This window comes from Astatotilapia calliptera, chromosome 15, assembly GCF_900246225.1.
Source record: "Astatotilapia calliptera chromosome 15, fAstCal1.2, whole genome shotgun sequence".
NCBI classification, from domain to species: Eukaryota; Metazoa; Chordata; class Actinopteri; order Cichliformes; family Cichlidae; genus Astatotilapia; species Astatotilapia calliptera.
Window position 1 is genome coordinate 24132724 of NC_039316.1, and position 18093 is coordinate 24150816.

General features: G+C 44.4%; 1 protein-coding gene across 2 annotated transcripts in view; it reads left to right on the forward strand.

Moving 5' to 3' along the window:
* Nucleotides 1–15880, forward strand: part of senp6a (SUMO specific peptidase 6a) — a 29792-nt gene extending 13912 nt beyond the window's left edge. For both annotated transcript variants that reach the window (XM_026194821.1, XM_026194822.1), the window contains 17 exons: nucleotides 111–202; nucleotides 1406–1802; nucleotides 3208–3452; nucleotides 3545–3685; nucleotides 6341–6374; nucleotides 8219–8407; nucleotides 8507–8700; nucleotides 9966–10165; nucleotides 10328–10444; nucleotides 10555–10677; nucleotides 10767–10859; nucleotides 10962–11293; nucleotides 11586–11674; nucleotides 11781–11869; nucleotides 11978–12046; nucleotides 14863–15013; nucleotides 15115–15880. In XM_026194821.1, coding sequence (XP_026050606.1) covers nucleotides 111–202; nucleotides 1406–1802; nucleotides 3208–3452; nucleotides 3545–3685; nucleotides 6341–6374; nucleotides 8219–8407; nucleotides 8507–8700; nucleotides 9966–10165; nucleotides 10328–10444; nucleotides 10555–10677; nucleotides 10767–10859; nucleotides 10962–11293; nucleotides 11586–11674; nucleotides 11781–11869; nucleotides 11978–12046; nucleotides 14863–15013; nucleotides 15115–15351 — 2792 coding nt within the window. In that variant the 3' untranslated portion in view covers nucleotides 15352–15880. The remainder of the gene's footprint in view (nucleotides 1–110; nucleotides 203–1405; nucleotides 1803–3207; nucleotides 3453–3544; nucleotides 3686–6340; nucleotides 6375–8218; nucleotides 8408–8506; nucleotides 8701–9965; nucleotides 10166–10327; nucleotides 10445–10554; nucleotides 10678–10766; nucleotides 10860–10961; nucleotides 11294–11585; nucleotides 11675–11780; nucleotides 11870–11977; nucleotides 12047–14862; nucleotides 15014–15114) is intronic.
* Nucleotides 15881–18093: the final 2213 nt, after the last annotated feature.

The window sequence follows — 18093 nt, forward strand, 5'->3', positions numbered from 1 at the left end:
GTTCGCCCTGGGTTTTGCCTCCCAGACTGCACACACGCTGCCTTGTCTTTGTCCAGGAAGGTTTTCAGAATGATGCCACCTGTTGATCCTTTTATGGGTTCATCTTACAGAGGAGGAGACCCTGAACATAAAACGTCGTGTCCAGCAGAAGAGGAAACCGCTGGAGGGATGCAGCTTTTCTTCGCAGGTCAAAGCAGCAGAGGTGAGGGAACCCAACACTCGGCAAACAGTCAGACAAACTGATGAATGTTTGGCAGGAAGTGGGTATTCGCCACGGTCTAAACTAACAGAGTGAAGAGCTGGTGAACAAATGCAGAGTTTATCCATCCCGTGTGGAAGACGTTAGATGAATTCATTCATTTAAAATCCGTGATTTATTTATTTTTAAATAATAATGCGTCAACTATGTTGTGAAAGTGATGACTGTACAGTTTGCTGCCCAGCTGAAGCTTCATGCACACAGAAGGGGCTGCAACACAATCATTTAAACGAGAAATCAGACTTTTGGCTGTGAAATAATCGACTGTGGGGACAAAAATCGACACCACCCAACAGTAACAGAGGTGATTGCATGTATGAGGGGTTTGTTTTATCATTTTCAGTGGGGAAAAAACATTTTGTCACTCATCCTCAGTCTGAGGACCAAACACTACATCCACATGAATCAACATTTCCAGACCTGGATGATTCAGTTGAATCAAGACAAATTATTTAATGTGGTGTTTGGTCAGTTTTGAAAGCACTAAACCAAATCTGGAGTACAGGTGTCTTAGACAGTCTGTTAGTACTGCTAACTGCACAGTAAAAGTACTTCAGAAGGCTCCAGCAACACATCCTTTAGACAGGTCCACTAAACATCAAGCCTGAACACAAATGAACAGCCGAGTTTTCACACCTTTATTTCTATGGGGCTGACCCCCTGCTGGAGCCTCTGGTGGACATTAAAGGAACTGCAGCTATGTTAGTCTTGGCGGTTAAAGGTCGGAGTACATGTGTGAAAAAAAGCTTTAAGAGGCTGAGCTTGGCAGCTGTTATGTGTCACAGGAGTTGTAAAGTAAATATTGGTTTAAGATGCTGACTCAGATTCCTGAATGGGTAAATAAACAGTTTTTCCTAGTAAGGTCACCATATCTGATTCCATGTTATGTTCACTGCTTGCTTCTGCTGCACATAACTTTATTTTTTTAGCCTCTTTAAGTTTTGTCCACCTTCTTCCTTCTGATCCCGTTTAACTCGTAGTTTTGGAGCTGAAACAATTTCATTAATTCTCACTCATACAGACTCTCGTCTTCAGTGGAATAAAGAAGAAAATCTGTAATTAAATCATCTGCTTGTAACTTTCAGATTGTTGTAGTGACCAGAACAAAACCTTTTATCACCTCTAATGAGTGTTTTATGTCGGCAGCCTCTCCGGTCGACCGTCTGCTCGAGGATGTGTGTGAAGTGCAACAAACCGAGTAACGACAGCAGCAAGTGTCAGAACTGTGGGAACAATCTATCGACGCCGCCGTGCCAGCAGACTACGCTGCCCACCCCGGCCCTGCGGCCCTCCATCAGATCCCAGCCCTCCTCTGGACCAAACAGCCTGCAGCAAAACTTTTACAAACCGGTCGTGACCGCAAGGGTTCCCCGCGGGGACGCCCTGTCCACACGGCTCGCGACCACCAGGGGGACCCTGCTGCCTCTGAACAACGGGAGGACACCCCTGTTAGCAGGGACGTCGAGCTGCTGCGCGGCCAGAAACCCACCCAAAGCTACGAGGACGGCGACGGCGGCACAGCAGCACGAACTGAACGATCCTAGTGAGTAAAGCATCCGAGCTTTTCATCGAGCTTCTAGGTAAAGCAGAGTGTGGAGATGATGAATTCACTCGTCGTGCATCACTTTGTGGCTGATGTTGACAGGAAAGTGTAAAAAATATTTAATAAGTAACTGCAAATAAGTAAGTACAGTAAAATGAGATTAACAAGTAGTCTCTGTAATTTAAGATGGCTTTTCTGCTTTTGAAGGATTTGGTTTCGGGTGATCGTGGCTCAAGAGTTGGGAGTTCGTCTTGTAATCAGAAGGTTGCCGGTTCGAGCCCCGGCTTGGACAGTCTCGGTTGTTGTGTCCTTGGGCAAGACACTTCACCTGTTGCCTACTGGTGGTGGTCAGAGGGCCCGGTGGCGCCAGTGTCCGGCAGCCTCGCCTCTGTCAGTGCGCCCCAGGGTGGCTGTGGCTACAATGTAGCTTGCCATCACCAGTGTGTGAATGGGTGGATGACTGGATATGTAAAGCGCTTTGGGGTCCTTAGGGACTAGTAAAGCGCTATACAAATACAGGCCATTTACCATTTTATATTTTCATATCCAGTACCTTTCCTGTTTTTCTCTCCGAGATAGAAGCTTTAAAAGACTTCCCCTAGAAGTTCCACATTTTTGGGGGCTCAGGATGGAAAAACCAATTAATTTGTCGACTTGCTTCCTGTTTACTTTTGGGTTTTGCATAGTTTATCATACTGGGATAAGGCGTCCTTTTGATTGATTAAATGAGATGTTCTGGGCTTTTACTTTAACTGCCTGTCCTGAAGTTGATCCCACGTCTCTCATATTTTTAGTTTGATAGAAACTCGGTGATTGAAAGCTCTCAGACTTATTTTCAGTAGCTGTTTGTCCTCGTGCTTGAAGCCCGTCGTCGAGAGTGTCTCCAGTTTTTACAGAAATGCAGTTTTCGCCTGGTGACCGATCGGGATTAGCCGATTCATGTCTGCACACCACCTTCAGTTTGTTTAATGAAGCCGTGCAGGATTTGAAGATTCTCAGAGTTAAAGTTCATCGAGGGATCAGATTCGTAGTCATTTTGTTTGTCCACGTGTTTGGCTGCTAGAGCTGCACAGAGCTCAAACATCGGAGGCTTCGTATCAACCGGAGACGCTGAGAGACCGAGCTGACATTTTAAAGGCTTATAGCAAGAATGTACAGTAATTATTCCACCAGTGGAAGTGCATTTTTAAAAAGCTAGAAAAATTATGTGCTTCTAGTTCTGCCGTGTTTGAAAAGACACAACCTGAAAATCTACATCACTCCTCATGCAGGTCCAGATTTGTGTGGTTTGCTTTTTGCACATATGAGTAATGTCGTGTGGTTGAAAGGTTTCCGCTCACTTCAGGCACAAAGCTGAAAATGAGCCAGCGGAGAGACGTTTAACAGGGTTTCATGTTCCCCTCAGTCGTCCTGTCCAGTGATGAGGAGGAGGAAGAGGCCGACAACGCCAGCACAGGAAGCGTCAACAGACTGGACAGCGTTTCCCCTCGACCCGCCGACTCCGCTCACTCCTCTCCGGCGCCCTCCGGAGGCAGGGTGGAAGCGGCAGTGAAAAGCGTCGCAGAGGAGGAGGAGGTGAACCTGGACTTCTTTGAAGAAATGGTGAGCACGAAGATCACGATACCTCGGCGAGCGCGGATGAAAGATCAGGTGAGACGTGGTGGGATGTTTTTGGGGCTCGTCCGATTCCTCCTGTAGCTTCACCGCAGATAACTGATGCTTTTCCTTCTTTTCTTCCACAGTTTGGGAATCAACCTCCCGAGCAGTTCTCACCGAGGACGAAGAAACCCAAAATTGAGTCCAGCCTGTGCGACAGCATCATCCTGGAGTGTCGGAGCGTAAGAGTGGGATCTCTACGCAGGATGGTGACGAAGCCCGTCGTCGTGAGTCTCTCCAGTTTTTATAGAAATGTAGTTTTCAGTCTCGGGATCAGGATCAGCTGAATTGTGTCAGCACACCACCTTTGGTTTGATTGATGAAACCGTGCAGGATTTGAAGATTTTCAGAGTTAAGATTCATAGAGGGTGGGTCTCAGATTTGGTGCTTCTTAATCATTTTTCTCACGTTTTGAGCCCTCTGAGTGCAGAAGCTGGAATCATTACATTTTCAGGGCTGGAAAAAACACATTTAAGCTTTACAAACTGCATCCAAGTCAATTTTCACCCACTTAGAGTCACAGTCTAAACCTGCGTCACGTCTGTGATGTAGAGGAACACGAACGAGCTTCGGTAATTAAGATGCTTTGTGTGTTTTCTGATGATTCACTGGAGAAAACGTCAGAGTGCCTTTTCAAACGTCATATCAACCAGAGTGCTTTCCATTTAAGGCCCATGTATTCACTTTCTTAATGACCAATCAATTCTCCAGAAAATAGCATCACCATTCCCGGAAGATCCCTCGGATCTGTGTGTAGAGAGCAGGAGGGCGTGAAGCGTCTGATGTCTTTGCATTTCCCTCACGATCAATAAGAAGTAGAACTCCGAGATGCAGCTTTACTATTTGATCTTTTCCAATTGGCTACAAACAGTTTAGTTGTTCCTATGAGCATTAATACCTGATCCTAAACCAGCTCTTTGCTCCTGCTGACATTCTCTAAGCCTGCACTTTAATGCTGGTTTTTATTTGTATTATTGAATGTCAGACCTTTGAAACAAAATGAAAATGAAACACTTTTCTTCTTACGCTGATTTAGTCAAATTTTTGAGATGTTGGGAAGTCTGTCAGCTTACAGCTTCAGTGATCACCGTCGGCCTCTGTTTTTATTACCACTATTCATCGGCAGCACGTTTTAAAGCTCAGTTTTTAAAACCTTATGATGTAACTACAGCCCAGCCTATGCAGCAGTGTATATGAATGACTAACGTCAGATTGTGGATGGATTATCTCAGTTGTTCTCCTGACTGATGTTTGGTCCGTTTACAGCATCCTGCCATGTGATTGCATTTGTCCCTGACCACCGAGAACGCTCACGTTAACTTTTATCAAGTGGAAAAAAGTTAGCGTTCATCCTCCAGCTTAAATGTGTTTATATTATGTTAACCATAGCTGTGTAGCTAGCCACCACATAGCACAGCATTATATATGAGCTAGCCCAACTTCAGTAACCCTACAAACGTCACTGCTGTTTAGTTTTCTGTCTCCATTTATATTTGAAGTGATGGCAGAGCTGTACGTTTTAATTTTGTCAGAAATCTCTGAGTCAGAAACTCAGAACTTGTATCTAATATGTTTAGGTGGAAACTAGAAAGCTAACTTCTAACTCCATTAAATTTCATAAATTCTGTTTTCATGGATGTCTGGATGTTAAACTTTATTGTTGCACCTGGTAGAGCAGCCACACTGATCACTTTATTACAGATGAAAGAAAGTAGACCGTCTGTAACTGTCAGTGATGCTGCAGTGTTTGTTTGACTTTGGGACCTGAAGCAGAATTTGGACCCAGAAACAGCTAGTGATGTCTTACTGACCAAAGAGCTTAAGCATGCACCTTTAGCATGTCACTCTCGTAGTGCAGTTTCACGTTATTTGTGAAAACAGCCACTTACCCATAACTGTGATTGGGATGCTGCAGTGCCATCTCTTTCATGTGAGCACACAGGGGAACCTCTGGGTTAGCTTAGGATAATTAAATCCTGATAAAGAGAAATTAATTCGATTGCAGTTTTTACACAGAACTTGAGTGTGTTTATACTTTCACTCCACTTCTGTGTTCTCTCAGGGACTTTAACTTGGATGATTTTCAAAGTATGAATTTTGTAGTGTAAGCTATTATACAAACCAAAAAAAAAATCAGCGGTGGGGGATGAAGGGGTCTATTTTTCATTAAATGATCTTTTATGTTAGTATTCTAAGAAGAGTTTTAAACACTTACCAGCAGCAAGACATAAACTGCTGATATGTGAAAAATGACTGAATTTGTATTAGAAGAGTTATAAGGATCTACAGTAGACAAATCTGCTGGTAAATAAATAAATAAATAAATAAATAATAAATAAGATTTAGACTTCTGGCAGATTAAATAAACAGATTTAATTAGATGTACCGTAATTGTAGTTGCCATTTTTTGTGGTGTTACCTTATGTGTGACGCTAGGGGTCACTTTTTGTGTGTTAAGGTATGGCGTGTTTATGGAACTGCATTTAAGGTAGACACGGGTAATTGGTGTCAGGTGTTATTGGTCAGAAGAAACAAACAGCTTGTGACCGCTGCACTGTTGTGATTTTTATGATAAATGATGTTGGATAAAGAAAGTTTGAATAACTAAAACAACCGATGGAATGCAATAAAGATGTTAAACAGATGCGATAAGTACGGCTGGAGTTATTGGACTGTGACAAGAAAATTCATAACGGTGGCATCGCATCACCCCTGCCATCAAACACCTCAGTGGCTTCAAGCGTAGGCTTAGCCTCTACCGATGTACAATGTAAAAATAAAAATGTTTTAAAACCTGAGATTTAAGCCTCAAATTTAAAAACTGATCGAATCCTGAGTCCGGTGAGAATAAATTAGTCTGTCTTGTTCTTTTGTCTCCTCAGTTTTCCATCGAGCACATCCAGCTGGAGACCGAAGGTATGAAGCCGCACTAATGATGGCATTAAATAACTCGCAGAGAGGAGGAAGATGATGATGGACGCTGAACATTGCTTCAGAGTAGAGCTGGGCGATAGTACGATAACGATATGTATCGCGATATAACTTTTACTCGATAGAGAAATTAAGCTATCGCGATAGACCTCGCCGCTCTTGTCCTCCTAAAAAAAAAAAAGTCAGCCAATCCAAATTAAGTAGCGCAGAGCCGAACCAATCACAGCCGCAGCGTCACGTCGCGTGACTTGTTACGTACAGCACAAGTGCCAAGCCGCACGTGTGTTTGTTTGGGAAGCAGCCAGCGGGTAATGGAGGAAATAAGTGTGCCGACTAGAAAAATCAACCGAGCGTGACCGAAGAGAAAACAGATGATGGTTCCAATGCCGGAGAGATTGTCGAACGGAAGAGCCATAGAAGTTCCGTAGTGTGAAGGTATTTCGGCTATTTCAAGTCTGACAAAAAACAGAGTAGCGTGCGCTGTAAATGTGCCGAAAGCAAGTCTGGAAATACAATAAACTGGTGCATGCGTCACACTGTGCGCCACGTTATTGTTTCAGTGAAATGAATTTCTACAATACTGTTAATTCTACTCTCTGCAGTGTTTAAATGCTTACATGTACACACAGTTACTGTCCGTCCACACATACGACTCGGTTCTGCTTCTATGCCCCAGCTTTGTTTACTTTTTCCCACCGAGGCTTCTAGACTTCTGGTTGGCCAACATTTCCGCACGGTTAGGAATCTAGCGCCACCTGCTGCTTTGGCATGTTCATAGCAGCGTTTCCCTTCATTTCTGCCTTTATGTGTGGACGGGATTATTTGTTTAAACCAAAAATGGAAAATCTCCGTTTTCAAAAATACCCGTGTACGTGTGGACGTAGCCTCAGTCTCTGAATGGAAGCGCTAATTCGTCATTCGGCTTTTGTCAGACTAAAGTAACTGTTAAAACTGTTTGAAAAGCTCAGCTATACAACAAGGAGAGATTGAGAATTTCCTTTTAGTTCTCAGTTTATTTGATATTGACAAAAGTTAGTCAGTTTTGTCTGTTCTTCTGTAAAACAAACTAAGATTTATTTTTAGAATTAATATTTTGTTTCTAAGTGGAATTGACAATTTAGTCTGTTTCGTTTGTTCTATTTTGAAACTTAAACGCTTTAGCGGCTGCCTTTTGTGTAGTTTGCAATATTTGCCTTTATTTATCTGAAAAAGTCTCATGTTCCTTAAGTACATCTACCCTGTTGAACTTATTATGGGAAATAAATATTTAAATAAGAACAAGCTGCTGATTATTTCACATTTTACTTGTGAGCAACGGCACAATTAAATCTTACAAATATAGTTATTTGGCTTATATCGTGATAGATATCGTTATCGCCTGAAATGAAAAAAACATATCGTGATATGAAAAAATCTCATATCGCCCAGCTCTACTTCAGAGAAATGCAGCTGTGCAGTTTCCTCTTTGTGCTCGTCAGCAGAGATCAGAGCTGTTACTAGGGGGAGAAAAAAACCCTGAAACTGCAGCAGACTGCAGCACGCTGCCACTGATCAGATAAATGATTAAATAAATCACATGACATCAGGGTGGAGGAAGCCCGCAGGGTGTCAGGGGCAGGTGTTTGGTGTACATTTCCTAATAATTAATAACACTTAAATGAACCTGTGATCTCTCTTTTATAAACCGATGAAAACATGTGGAGGACAGAAACTCTGAGCTTCAGCAAACGTGAAAATAAAGTTGTTGTTTACGCAAACGCACCCTCATGGCGTCCCTGTTCGTTTTTTTTGTTTGTTTTCCTGAAATGTGTCCATTTGTCCACCTTCAGGCTCAGAGCGCGGCACTGTAGAGAAGGTGTGCCTTCAGGCGTCGGAGCTGATCAGCTGCGAGTGGTGCAACGTGCGGAAACTTCCCGTCTTGTTCTTCCAGACGACCCCGCAGGAGTGCCAGCGCCTGCGCACTCAGCTCAACATGTCCAAGGAGAAGGGAGGCCAGTGGTACGACTGCACAGGAGACGGTGAGTACACAAATGTTTCCTTGGCGGCGTGGCATTGACGTGTCTTCACGCTGAGTCAAAGTAAACTGAAGTCAGACCGCTACCCCTTCTCGCCGCCAGAGTCGGACGAGAAGTACATCGTCCTCATCTTCGAGAACGGCTTGCCGATGAAGGAGCAGATGATCCTGGAGGACATCCTGGGCGAGATCGGCAGGACCAACAAACTCATCCCCTTCCCTGCCAAGCTGCCCTTCGAGGAGGCCAACATCCGACTCGTCAACTACAACAAGGCAACAAAGCAGAGGGAGGAGAAGGTGGGAAACCTGCAGATCTCAAAATAAAGTCAAAACTGGGCTTATGTAATGTTCGAGGTTAACGTTTATATGTACCAGTATTACATTTATGCAGTAAACTGGACGCCCTCTGGGGATGGGTATCGTTTAGGTTTTATCCGATACCAGTACCAAACCGGTACTTTTGAAACTGTGCTCGAACCAGTGCTTAAAGAATGGAGAACACAAACTTTGTCCTAAACCTCTCATGTTCAGCTGTTTCCCACTTTTTCTTTGGTCATTTTAGCCTTTTTGGCCAGGGTGAAGGGCGTATCTGCCATCAAACAAGAAGACAGCCGCATGTAACTACGACAGTGTTTGCTAGTTCACCTTACATGCATTAATGTAATAACGTGGTTAGCATACTCAACGTAAATTACACACGAACAACATTAAGCTACTCGCCCAGAGAAGAACGGCTGCTGCTGCCATCATCATCCATCATCATTTCTGCTACACTGGCAGGGCTAGGGGCCAGGACTCTCCTCTTCGGGTTCTTGGGGGATGTTGCTAACTCCGGGTCCGATAACAGGCACCACACCCGCAGTAGATGTGCTCGGTGTGAGTTCTTGCAGCAAGCTACCAAATACGGTGCATTTCTCGGCTTTAAAAAACCCTGATATGCGTCACCAGGTGTTTCATGAGATTCAAGGCGTTACCTCCTTTGCACAGTATCAGCTTAAAGCACTTGTTGCAGGCTGCTGAGTTTGCATCTTTTGCTGTGGAGTACAGCCAGACTTTTGACCGCTTTGCTTTGGGCATTTTTAATCTGTAGCTCTGCTCTAAAAGAACGTACGTACCTGGGCCCGCCTACTATCCTCGGAAAGGTAAAATGATTGGCTAGAATTCAAATTGTATGACATCTCAGGGGGAAAAAAACACCGAAATAAAGCACCGAAATGTGCGCTGCTTTTCGGTCTGGTTACTACCGCTTATGACAGAACCGGTGCCATAATTGCACCAGATACCGGTACCCATCCTTAACACCTGATGACTCATATCCACTATCCACCCCCAGGGCTGAAAAATAAATTGATTATGGCGTGTTTTTATATATAAAAACACGCCATAATCAATTTATCTATATGGTCATATTTATGTGGTATTGTGTTATACCACAGTGACTGCAGCTGGTCAAACAGTTTAAGATTAAAAGCCAGATTTCTTTTCCTTTTTTTTTTTTTTTTTTAAATATTGCGCTACCTTTTATTTCTTTTTTTCTTTCTTCTCTTCTTTGCTCTCTGCAGGTGACGCCGGTACACACCCCACCCAAACTCACCCCCGCCTCCTCCCCAGTAACCAAGGCTTCACAGGTCTCCCCCGTAGCATCCGTCAGCATGCCTGTGCGCACGCGGATGGCCACCCGACAGCAGACCAGCGCCTTCTTTGAAGATGATGAAGACGACATGACCGACCTGCAGCCCACCTTCTCCGGACCAATCATCAAGTGAGCACCTCTGCTGCCCCCTGCAGGGCTTGTTGACCTGTTCAATTCAAAACTAATCCTGCAGTTTAAATCACAGCGTCACGTTTACTTTTCAGTATCAGGAGTCGTTTAACTGTTTGCCCTGTCGATGGCGCTGCTGTTACCCTCATCTCTGTGTTGCAGGTTAATGGTGTACCCTCCTCCTCCAGCCAAAGGTGGAATAACCGTCACTAATGAAGACCTGCACTGCCTTAATGATGGGGAATTCCTTAACGATGTTATCATAGACTTTTATTTAAAGTAAGTTTTCATGTCGTCTATACTCAAGATCATTCTGGGGTTTTTTTTGTTTGTTTTGTTTTTTAAGGCTGAGATCATTTTCGGTGACATTTTCTTCCTGTCCTGTTTAGATATTTAGTTTTAGAGAAGTTAAAAAAAGAAGATGCACAAAGAATCCATGTGTTCAGCTCTTTCTTCTACAAACGGCTGAACCAGAGAGAGCGCAGGAACGCCCCGGACACAACAAACCTGCCGTGAGTGTCGCCTCTGCCTGCACCGGATGTTTTTAAAGATAATTGTCTGACGGTTTGACTCCTAAACCTGACTTCTTTTGGTTTCCCAGCATCCAGAAAAGGAAGCACAACAGGGTAAAGACGTGGACTCGACATGTTGATCTATTCCAGAAGGATTTTATTTTCGTTCCTATCAATGAGTCGTGAGTGTCTGGATCTGTACTCGGCTGTTTTTCATGGGAAGCTTTGGTCCTGTGAAGCCGTTGAAATGCTGAATGACGGAAGCTCTGTTTCTATTTCCTCAGAGCGCACTGGTACCTGGCCGTTATCTGCTTCCCGGGCCTTGACCGTCCGGTGCTTGAGCAGAACCCGCTGTACCACAGCCTGTTTCCCGCCACCCTCACCGCAGAGTCTGAGGAGAACATCCCGGACCACTGCCGGCCTCTGTCTCCCGACAGAGACGGGCTGGACAGCTCCTCGGAGCAGCTTTCACCCGGAGGAGCTCCGGAGGGGTCCTTGGACGATCTGACTGATGGCGAACTCGCTACTGAAAGCCCTGCATTCACGGAGGGTGGGCAGCAAGAGCCCTCTGCAATGTCAGGGAACGGCCAGGTCAACGGCGAGCAACAATACACGAGTGAGTCGAGCACCGGGGCTCTGACCAGTGGTTCAGTAAGGGCGTTTCAGAGAAACACGGGGTAGTTAAACTTACTTAATACACCAGAATGTGGTGAAGTTTGAAACGTTCGTCTCTCGAGAGGCATTTAATGAAAACAAAGCTACATGTTGCACACAACGGCGTAGCAGGGAGTTTGCCTCACAGAGGCATCTTCATCACACCCTTCTCACCCTGCTGAGGGTTTGATGAAAGTTTGTATTCAAGTTTTCTTCTGTTTAATAATCTGTTGATTGGTTTCTGCGATTTCTAGGCGGATTGCACAGAATCAGTATGTGCTACGGTTCAGGAAAAATGGACGACGACCCCTACACCTTCTCCGATGACCAGAGCTCCTGTCAGGTGCTTCAGCCTTCATTGAGTGTTTCCTGTGTGTGTGTGTGTGTGTGTGTGTGTGTGTGTGTGTGTGTGTACGTACACACACTCAATGAGTTCTGTGTCTGTGCAGGACGAGTGCAGCGAGGACGGGACTCTGGCTGAAGATGGTCTCGGCTCCGACGCCTCGAGCCTGACAACCAAACAGAGCCTTTGCAAACAGTGAGTGCACGCACTGCTGCTATTCCACCTGCAGAGGGCGCCGCTGCCCTGCTGAAGCAAAGAGCAGAGCGAGCCCTCGCTCACACAATCGTGTGTTCTCTCTTTCAGGCCTTGTATTCTCATCATGGACTCCCTGAGAGGCCCGGCTCGATCCACCGTGGTCAAAACTCTGAGAGAGTGAGTGTCCACATCTGCACTGACAAACATCTGGCTCATTCCTGGTATTCGTCACTGTTTAAGTCCATGTCGTATGAAAATAGGCCAATGATCATTTCTATATAGCTTGTCTTACACGATTAGCCCCCTCTATCACAGGAAACAACTCTAGGTATCCAGTTATTTATTTTTACAGTCACTGATTTATTTATATATTATGTTATTTCTACTAATATATTCTTTTAGCACTATAGCCTAAAATGCTCATTACTTTTGCATAGCATTAATAAATGCCTAACTTAACTGAATTAAATAAAATGGTATTATAAAGTCTTTATGGTTAATTAAAAGGAGTAAACTGACAAAAATGTAATTTTAAAATCTTGGACCTGCTCACCTGTAGCTGTGCTACTCTGCAACCAAAACAATGAGTGTGTCTTTACCGCAGCTTCAAGTTAATACAGAACACAACCAAAGAAACCCGATGCTGCAGTCAGCTAAGTTTGATGCCTAATCTTAGAGGAGACAAACATTATCAAAGAGATGGTGTCTGTCTCCTGAATCCAAACTAGAAGCTGGTTCCACAGAAGAGGGGCCTGAAAACTGAAGGCTCTCCCTCCCATTCTACTTTTAAATACTCTAGGAACAACAAGTAGGCCTGCAGAGCGAGAGCGAAGAGCTCTAATGAGGTGATATGGTACTATAAGGTGATTAAGATGGGGCCTGATGAAGACCTTGTACAGGGAGTGCAGAATTATTAGGCAAATGAGTATTTTGTCCACATCATCCTCTTCATGCATGTTGTCTTACTCCAAGCTGTATAGGCTCGAAAGCCTACTACCAATTAAGCATATTAGGTCATGTGCATCTCTGTAATGAGAAGGGGTGTGGTCTAATGACATCAACACCCTATATCAGGTGTGCATAATTATTAGGCGACGTCCTTTCCTTTGGCAAAATGGGTCAAAAGAAGGACTTGACAGGCTCAGAAAAGTCAAAAATAGTGAGATATCTTGCAGAGGGATGCAGCAGTCTCAAAATTGCAAAGCTTCTGAAGCGTGATCATCGAACAATCAAGCGTTTCATTCAAAATAGTCAACAGGGTCGCAAGAAGCGTGTGGAAAAACCAAGGCGCAAAATAACTGCCCATGAACTGAGAAAAGTCAAGCGTGCAGCTGCCAAGATGCCACTTGCCACCAGTTTGGCCATATTTCAGAGCTGCAACATCACTGGAGTGCCCAAAAGCACAAGGTGTGCAATACTCAGAGACATGGCCAAGGTAAGAAAGGCTGAAAGACGACCACCACTGAACAAGACACACAAGCTGAAACGTCAAGACTGGGCCAAGAAATATCTCAAGACTGGTTTTTCTAAGGTTTTATGGACTGATGAAATGAGAGCGAGTCTTGATGGGCCAGATGGATGGGCCCGTGGCTGGATTGGTAAAGGGAAGAGAGCTCCAGTCCGACTCAGACGCCAGCAAGGTGGAGGTGGAGTACTGGTTTGGGCTGGTATCATCAAAGATGAGCTTGTGGGGCCTTTTCGGGTTGAGGATGGAGTCAAGCTCAACTCCCAGTCCTACTGCCAGTTTCTGGAAGACACCTTCTTCAAGCAGTGGTACAGGAAGAAGTCTGCATCCTTCAAGAAAAACGTGATTTTCATGCAGGACAATGCTCCATCACACGCGTCCAAGTACTCCACAGCGTGGCTGGCAAGAAAGGGTATAAAAGAAGAAAAACTAATGACATGGCCTCCTTGTTCACCTGATCTGAACCCCATTGAGAACCTGTGGTCCATCATCAAATGTGAGATTTACAAGGAGGGAAAACAGTACACCTCTCTGAACAGTGTCTGGGAGGCTGTGGTTGCTGCTGCACGCAATGTTGATGGTGAACAGATCAAAACACTGACAGAATCCATGGATGGCAGGCTTTTGAGTGTCCTTGCAAAGAAAGGTGGCTATATTGGTCGCTGATTGTTTTTGTTTTGTTTTTGAATGTCAGAAATGTATATTTGTGAATGTGCAGATGTTATATTGGTTTCACTGGTAAAAATAAATAATTGAAATGGGTATATATTTGTTTTTTGTTAAGTTGCCTAATAATTATGCACAGTAATAGTCACCTGCACACACAGATATCCCCCTAAAATAGCTAAAACTAAAAACTACTTCCAAAAACATTCAGCTTTGATATTAATGAGTTTTTTGGGTTCATTGAGAACATGGTTGTTCAATAATAAAATTATTCCTCACAAATACAACTTGCCTAATAATTCTGCACTCCCTGTATGGTGTGGGAGAAATTAAAAAAAAAAAAAAAAAAAAAAAAATCCACATACCAGCGAATACTTGGAGTCATGGCTGGAAAGTTCAGAAAGTTGTTTTTATTGTTTGTTGTAAAATTTACAGTTTTTATAGCAGAAGATTTCTTTTTAAAAAGCTGCTGCACAGTCATCAGTTATTTGATTACCTGTTGCTGTTTGCACAAAATCATCATTACTGTGTTAAACACACATTTTAAACCTAATCAAGAATGTCAGCATAAATATTTATGAGAAACCCAAACTGTATGAAAATCACTTATTCGAGTTCTGCAGTCCTCTGCTTACACACACACACACACACACACACACACACACACACACACACACACACACACACACACACACACACACAGCACCTGTGCTGACGCATCTTCCCAGCGACCAATCAGTTGCCTCCATTTATCAATCATAGAAGTAATCTGCTTGGAGTGCATAAAATGCTTTAACGTTGAGGCTACTCGGACCTGCTCTGTGGGTTTCGTGGCGTCTGACTGCGTCTGCGTTTGTTTTAGGTACCTGGAGGTAGAGTGGGAGGTGCGTAAAGGCACTCAAAGGAGTTTTGGGAAGGACGTCATGAAGGGTTCCAGCCCACGCGTCCCTCAGCAGGACAACTTCAGCGACTGTGGCGTTTACATCCTGCAGTATGTGGAGAGCTTCTTTGAGGTGAGAGCTTTATAGAGTTGGACATCGGTGCAGTTCTGGTCAGGAGTTGAAAATTCAGGCTGCTCTGTAAGTGACATTTGTCCTTCGTCCTTTCCGTACAGAATCCGATTCCCAGCTTCCACCTGCCAATGAACCTGTTGGAGTGGTTCCCTCAGCAGAGGATGAAAACGAAGCGCGAGGAGATCAAGGAGCTTATCCGAAAGATTCAAGCTCAGCAGGAACTGGACAAGAAGGAGTCTGACCAGGTCGAGGCTCCGCCAGGCTCCCCAGAGGAGCCGGAGATCGAAGAGACATCTGGGTTGAACGGCAGACTGCCAAACGTACCCATTAGACCCTGAATCCACCTCACCCCCCTCCTGTTTGGCGTGGGAGGGGGGCGTGGACCTGATTGTACGCTGCTGGTTTCACTTTGACGTGTCTGAAACGTTCCTCACCTCCCTCCGTTAACCACAGACCACACCTGAACTTTGTACTGAATAAATGATGAAGTGTAAATACGCCGGAGTTTCTCCCGCTGCCTTTGTAATTTACTGTTATACGAGTCATTCATGGAGTGCCCCGTTAAGTTATGTTTCATAGATGTTCTTCTCTCTGCAGGAGGATCCCTGCAGAAGATACTGTCTCGCTCTCGCATTGGTTATTTTCTAAGCTTTCAGGTTTGTGTAGACAAACAGAAGGAGAAGAATAAAAGAACAGAAAATTGCTGTCTAAGTTATAAGGATCCACCCGTCTGAGGAGAGAAACAGTTTTTGGAGAGTTGATTTCCAGCTCGTGAATCACACGGTCGTAGTTCAGTGCTTGTTGTGTCTCTTCCATGTGGAGTGGATAAATTTTCAGCATTAAAAGAAAACTTTTGAAGCAAGAGCACTTCCTCTGCCTTAGCTTCTCATTTGTTTCCTCAGCCACAACATCGACACCCACCGTCACAGCGCGGACCGCCGGTCAGCTGATCCGGGCTCCAGCTTCAGGTGGAGGTTTGGTTTGAGCGTGATGTGGGAGGGGTGTAAATGTAGCAGGAAAATATCCTCCCAGCTACGTGCTGTTGATATACAGTGGCTTGAAAAGGTATTCGGCCCCCTTGAACTTTTCCACCTTTTGTCACATTACAGCCACAAACATGAATCAATTTTATTGTACACAAAGTGGTGTACACGTGAGAAGTGGAACGAAAATCATACATGATTCCAAACATTTTTTACAAATAAATAACTGCAAAGTGGGGTGTGTGTAATTATTCAGCCCCCTCACATGTCCTTTGTCCTTTCCGTACACATTCAGATGTGCAGAGCTGGTAGAGACATACCCTAAAAGACTGGCAGCTGTAATTGCAGCAAAAGGTGGTTCTACGAAGTATTGACTCAGGGGGCTGAATAATTGCACACACCCCACTTCTCAGTTATTTATTTGTTAAAAACGAAGTGGAACGAAAATCATGTCTGATTGTACACCACTTTGTGTTGGTCTTTCATGTGGAATTCCAATAAAATTGATTCATGTTTGTGGCTGACAAAATGTGGAAAAGTTCAAAGGAGCCGAATACTTTTGCAAGCCACTGTAAGTGAAATGAAGCAGGTATGTCAAACATCAACTCTGCTGAATTTTGTTTTCACCAATGTTTGGAGTTTTCTGTGACCTCATCCATCTACCTGAATGTCTTCCTTGACTTGCAAGGAGTGCCTGGAGTTGGCCACCCCTGCTCTAGACGCTGCTGAACTAGCCCAGGGGTGGGCAACTCCAGGCCTCGAGGGCCAGTGTCCCTGCAGGTTTTAGATGTGTCCTTGAACCAACACAGCTGATTTAAATGGCTAAATTAGCTCCTCAACATGTCCTGAAGTTCTCCAGAGGCCTGGTAACGAACTAATCATGTGATTCAGGTGTGTTGACCCAAGGTGAGATCTAAAACCCGCAGGACACCGGCCCTCGAGCCCTGGAATTGCCCACCCCTGAACTAGCAGATTAAGGAGCTGCTTCACTCCTGGCTGTTTCATCTGGGCCGCCTAGATGCCGAGAGGACTTTGAACGTCTCTGTGTGAACCTGCGTTAATTAGTTCCCTTCATATCAGACCAATCTGTGAACCTGAGAAGCAACCCCACACATAATGCTATCACCCCCATGCTTCACAGTAAGTCTGGTGTTAACAGTGCCTGGTCTTTCCTCAGCAATAATTTAGTTCACTCCCTAAAAATCCAAGTTTTGAATTCATCTTCAGGATTTCACGCTCAAGTCTGGAAGGTGGACGTCTCCATGTCAGGCCTCTGATGCTCAGTTAGAGGCTGTTGGGCTATGACAAAGGCTCTTGGCTGATAATCTCGGAGTATAACGTCTTTTCCCACGACCACCAGAGTTGCTCACTGCAGCTGCATCAGCTAGTGTTAAATCCCTTGAACCAAATTAATCGCTGTAGTAATTATCCAGTGGAAGGTTCTTTCTAATTTGCTCTGTTCAGTCCTGCTGGTGACTTTATTTTATATATGTGGTTTTTTTTAGCAGGCAGCGTTCTTAAGAGATGTGAGATGTCCACTTTCGACCAATCGTGGAACAGTAAAGATATTACGTCTGAACCAGTCAACTCCAGATTTTCTCTTCTTAATTGGATCGAGCCCCACGTCACATAAAAACACATCCATGCAGACAGGCAAACCGAACCGGTCCCGTCACCATCCTAGGAAAGTCCAGAAAGGTGACTAACCAGCTGTTTGATTCTTTTAGTTTGATATGCCAGTGAGCAGAAACATCTGGACCTGCTGTGTGTCCTCACTCAGGTGTGGCTCCTCGCAGTGATCAACATGAAGCAAGTTCAGTTTGTTGAAGGTCGCCTGCTGCATCAGGTGGTTTGTTTGAAGCGCTGCTCTCAGCTTTCAGTTTTCTAACCAGCGTCCCATTACAGACAATAAAACATTCATGACTCCTCTGCGGTGTTTTGTCCTTCCACTTACCATGAAACCTTTACAGCATCAAAGCATTAAATATAAATTAAGTGTTTTATGTGTTGATGGAAGCCGAAGCCCTCATCATGATTGTCTTTAAGAAGATAAAACCAGCGCCTGCTTTACTTCCTGGCTTCTTTCCAGAGTTTTTA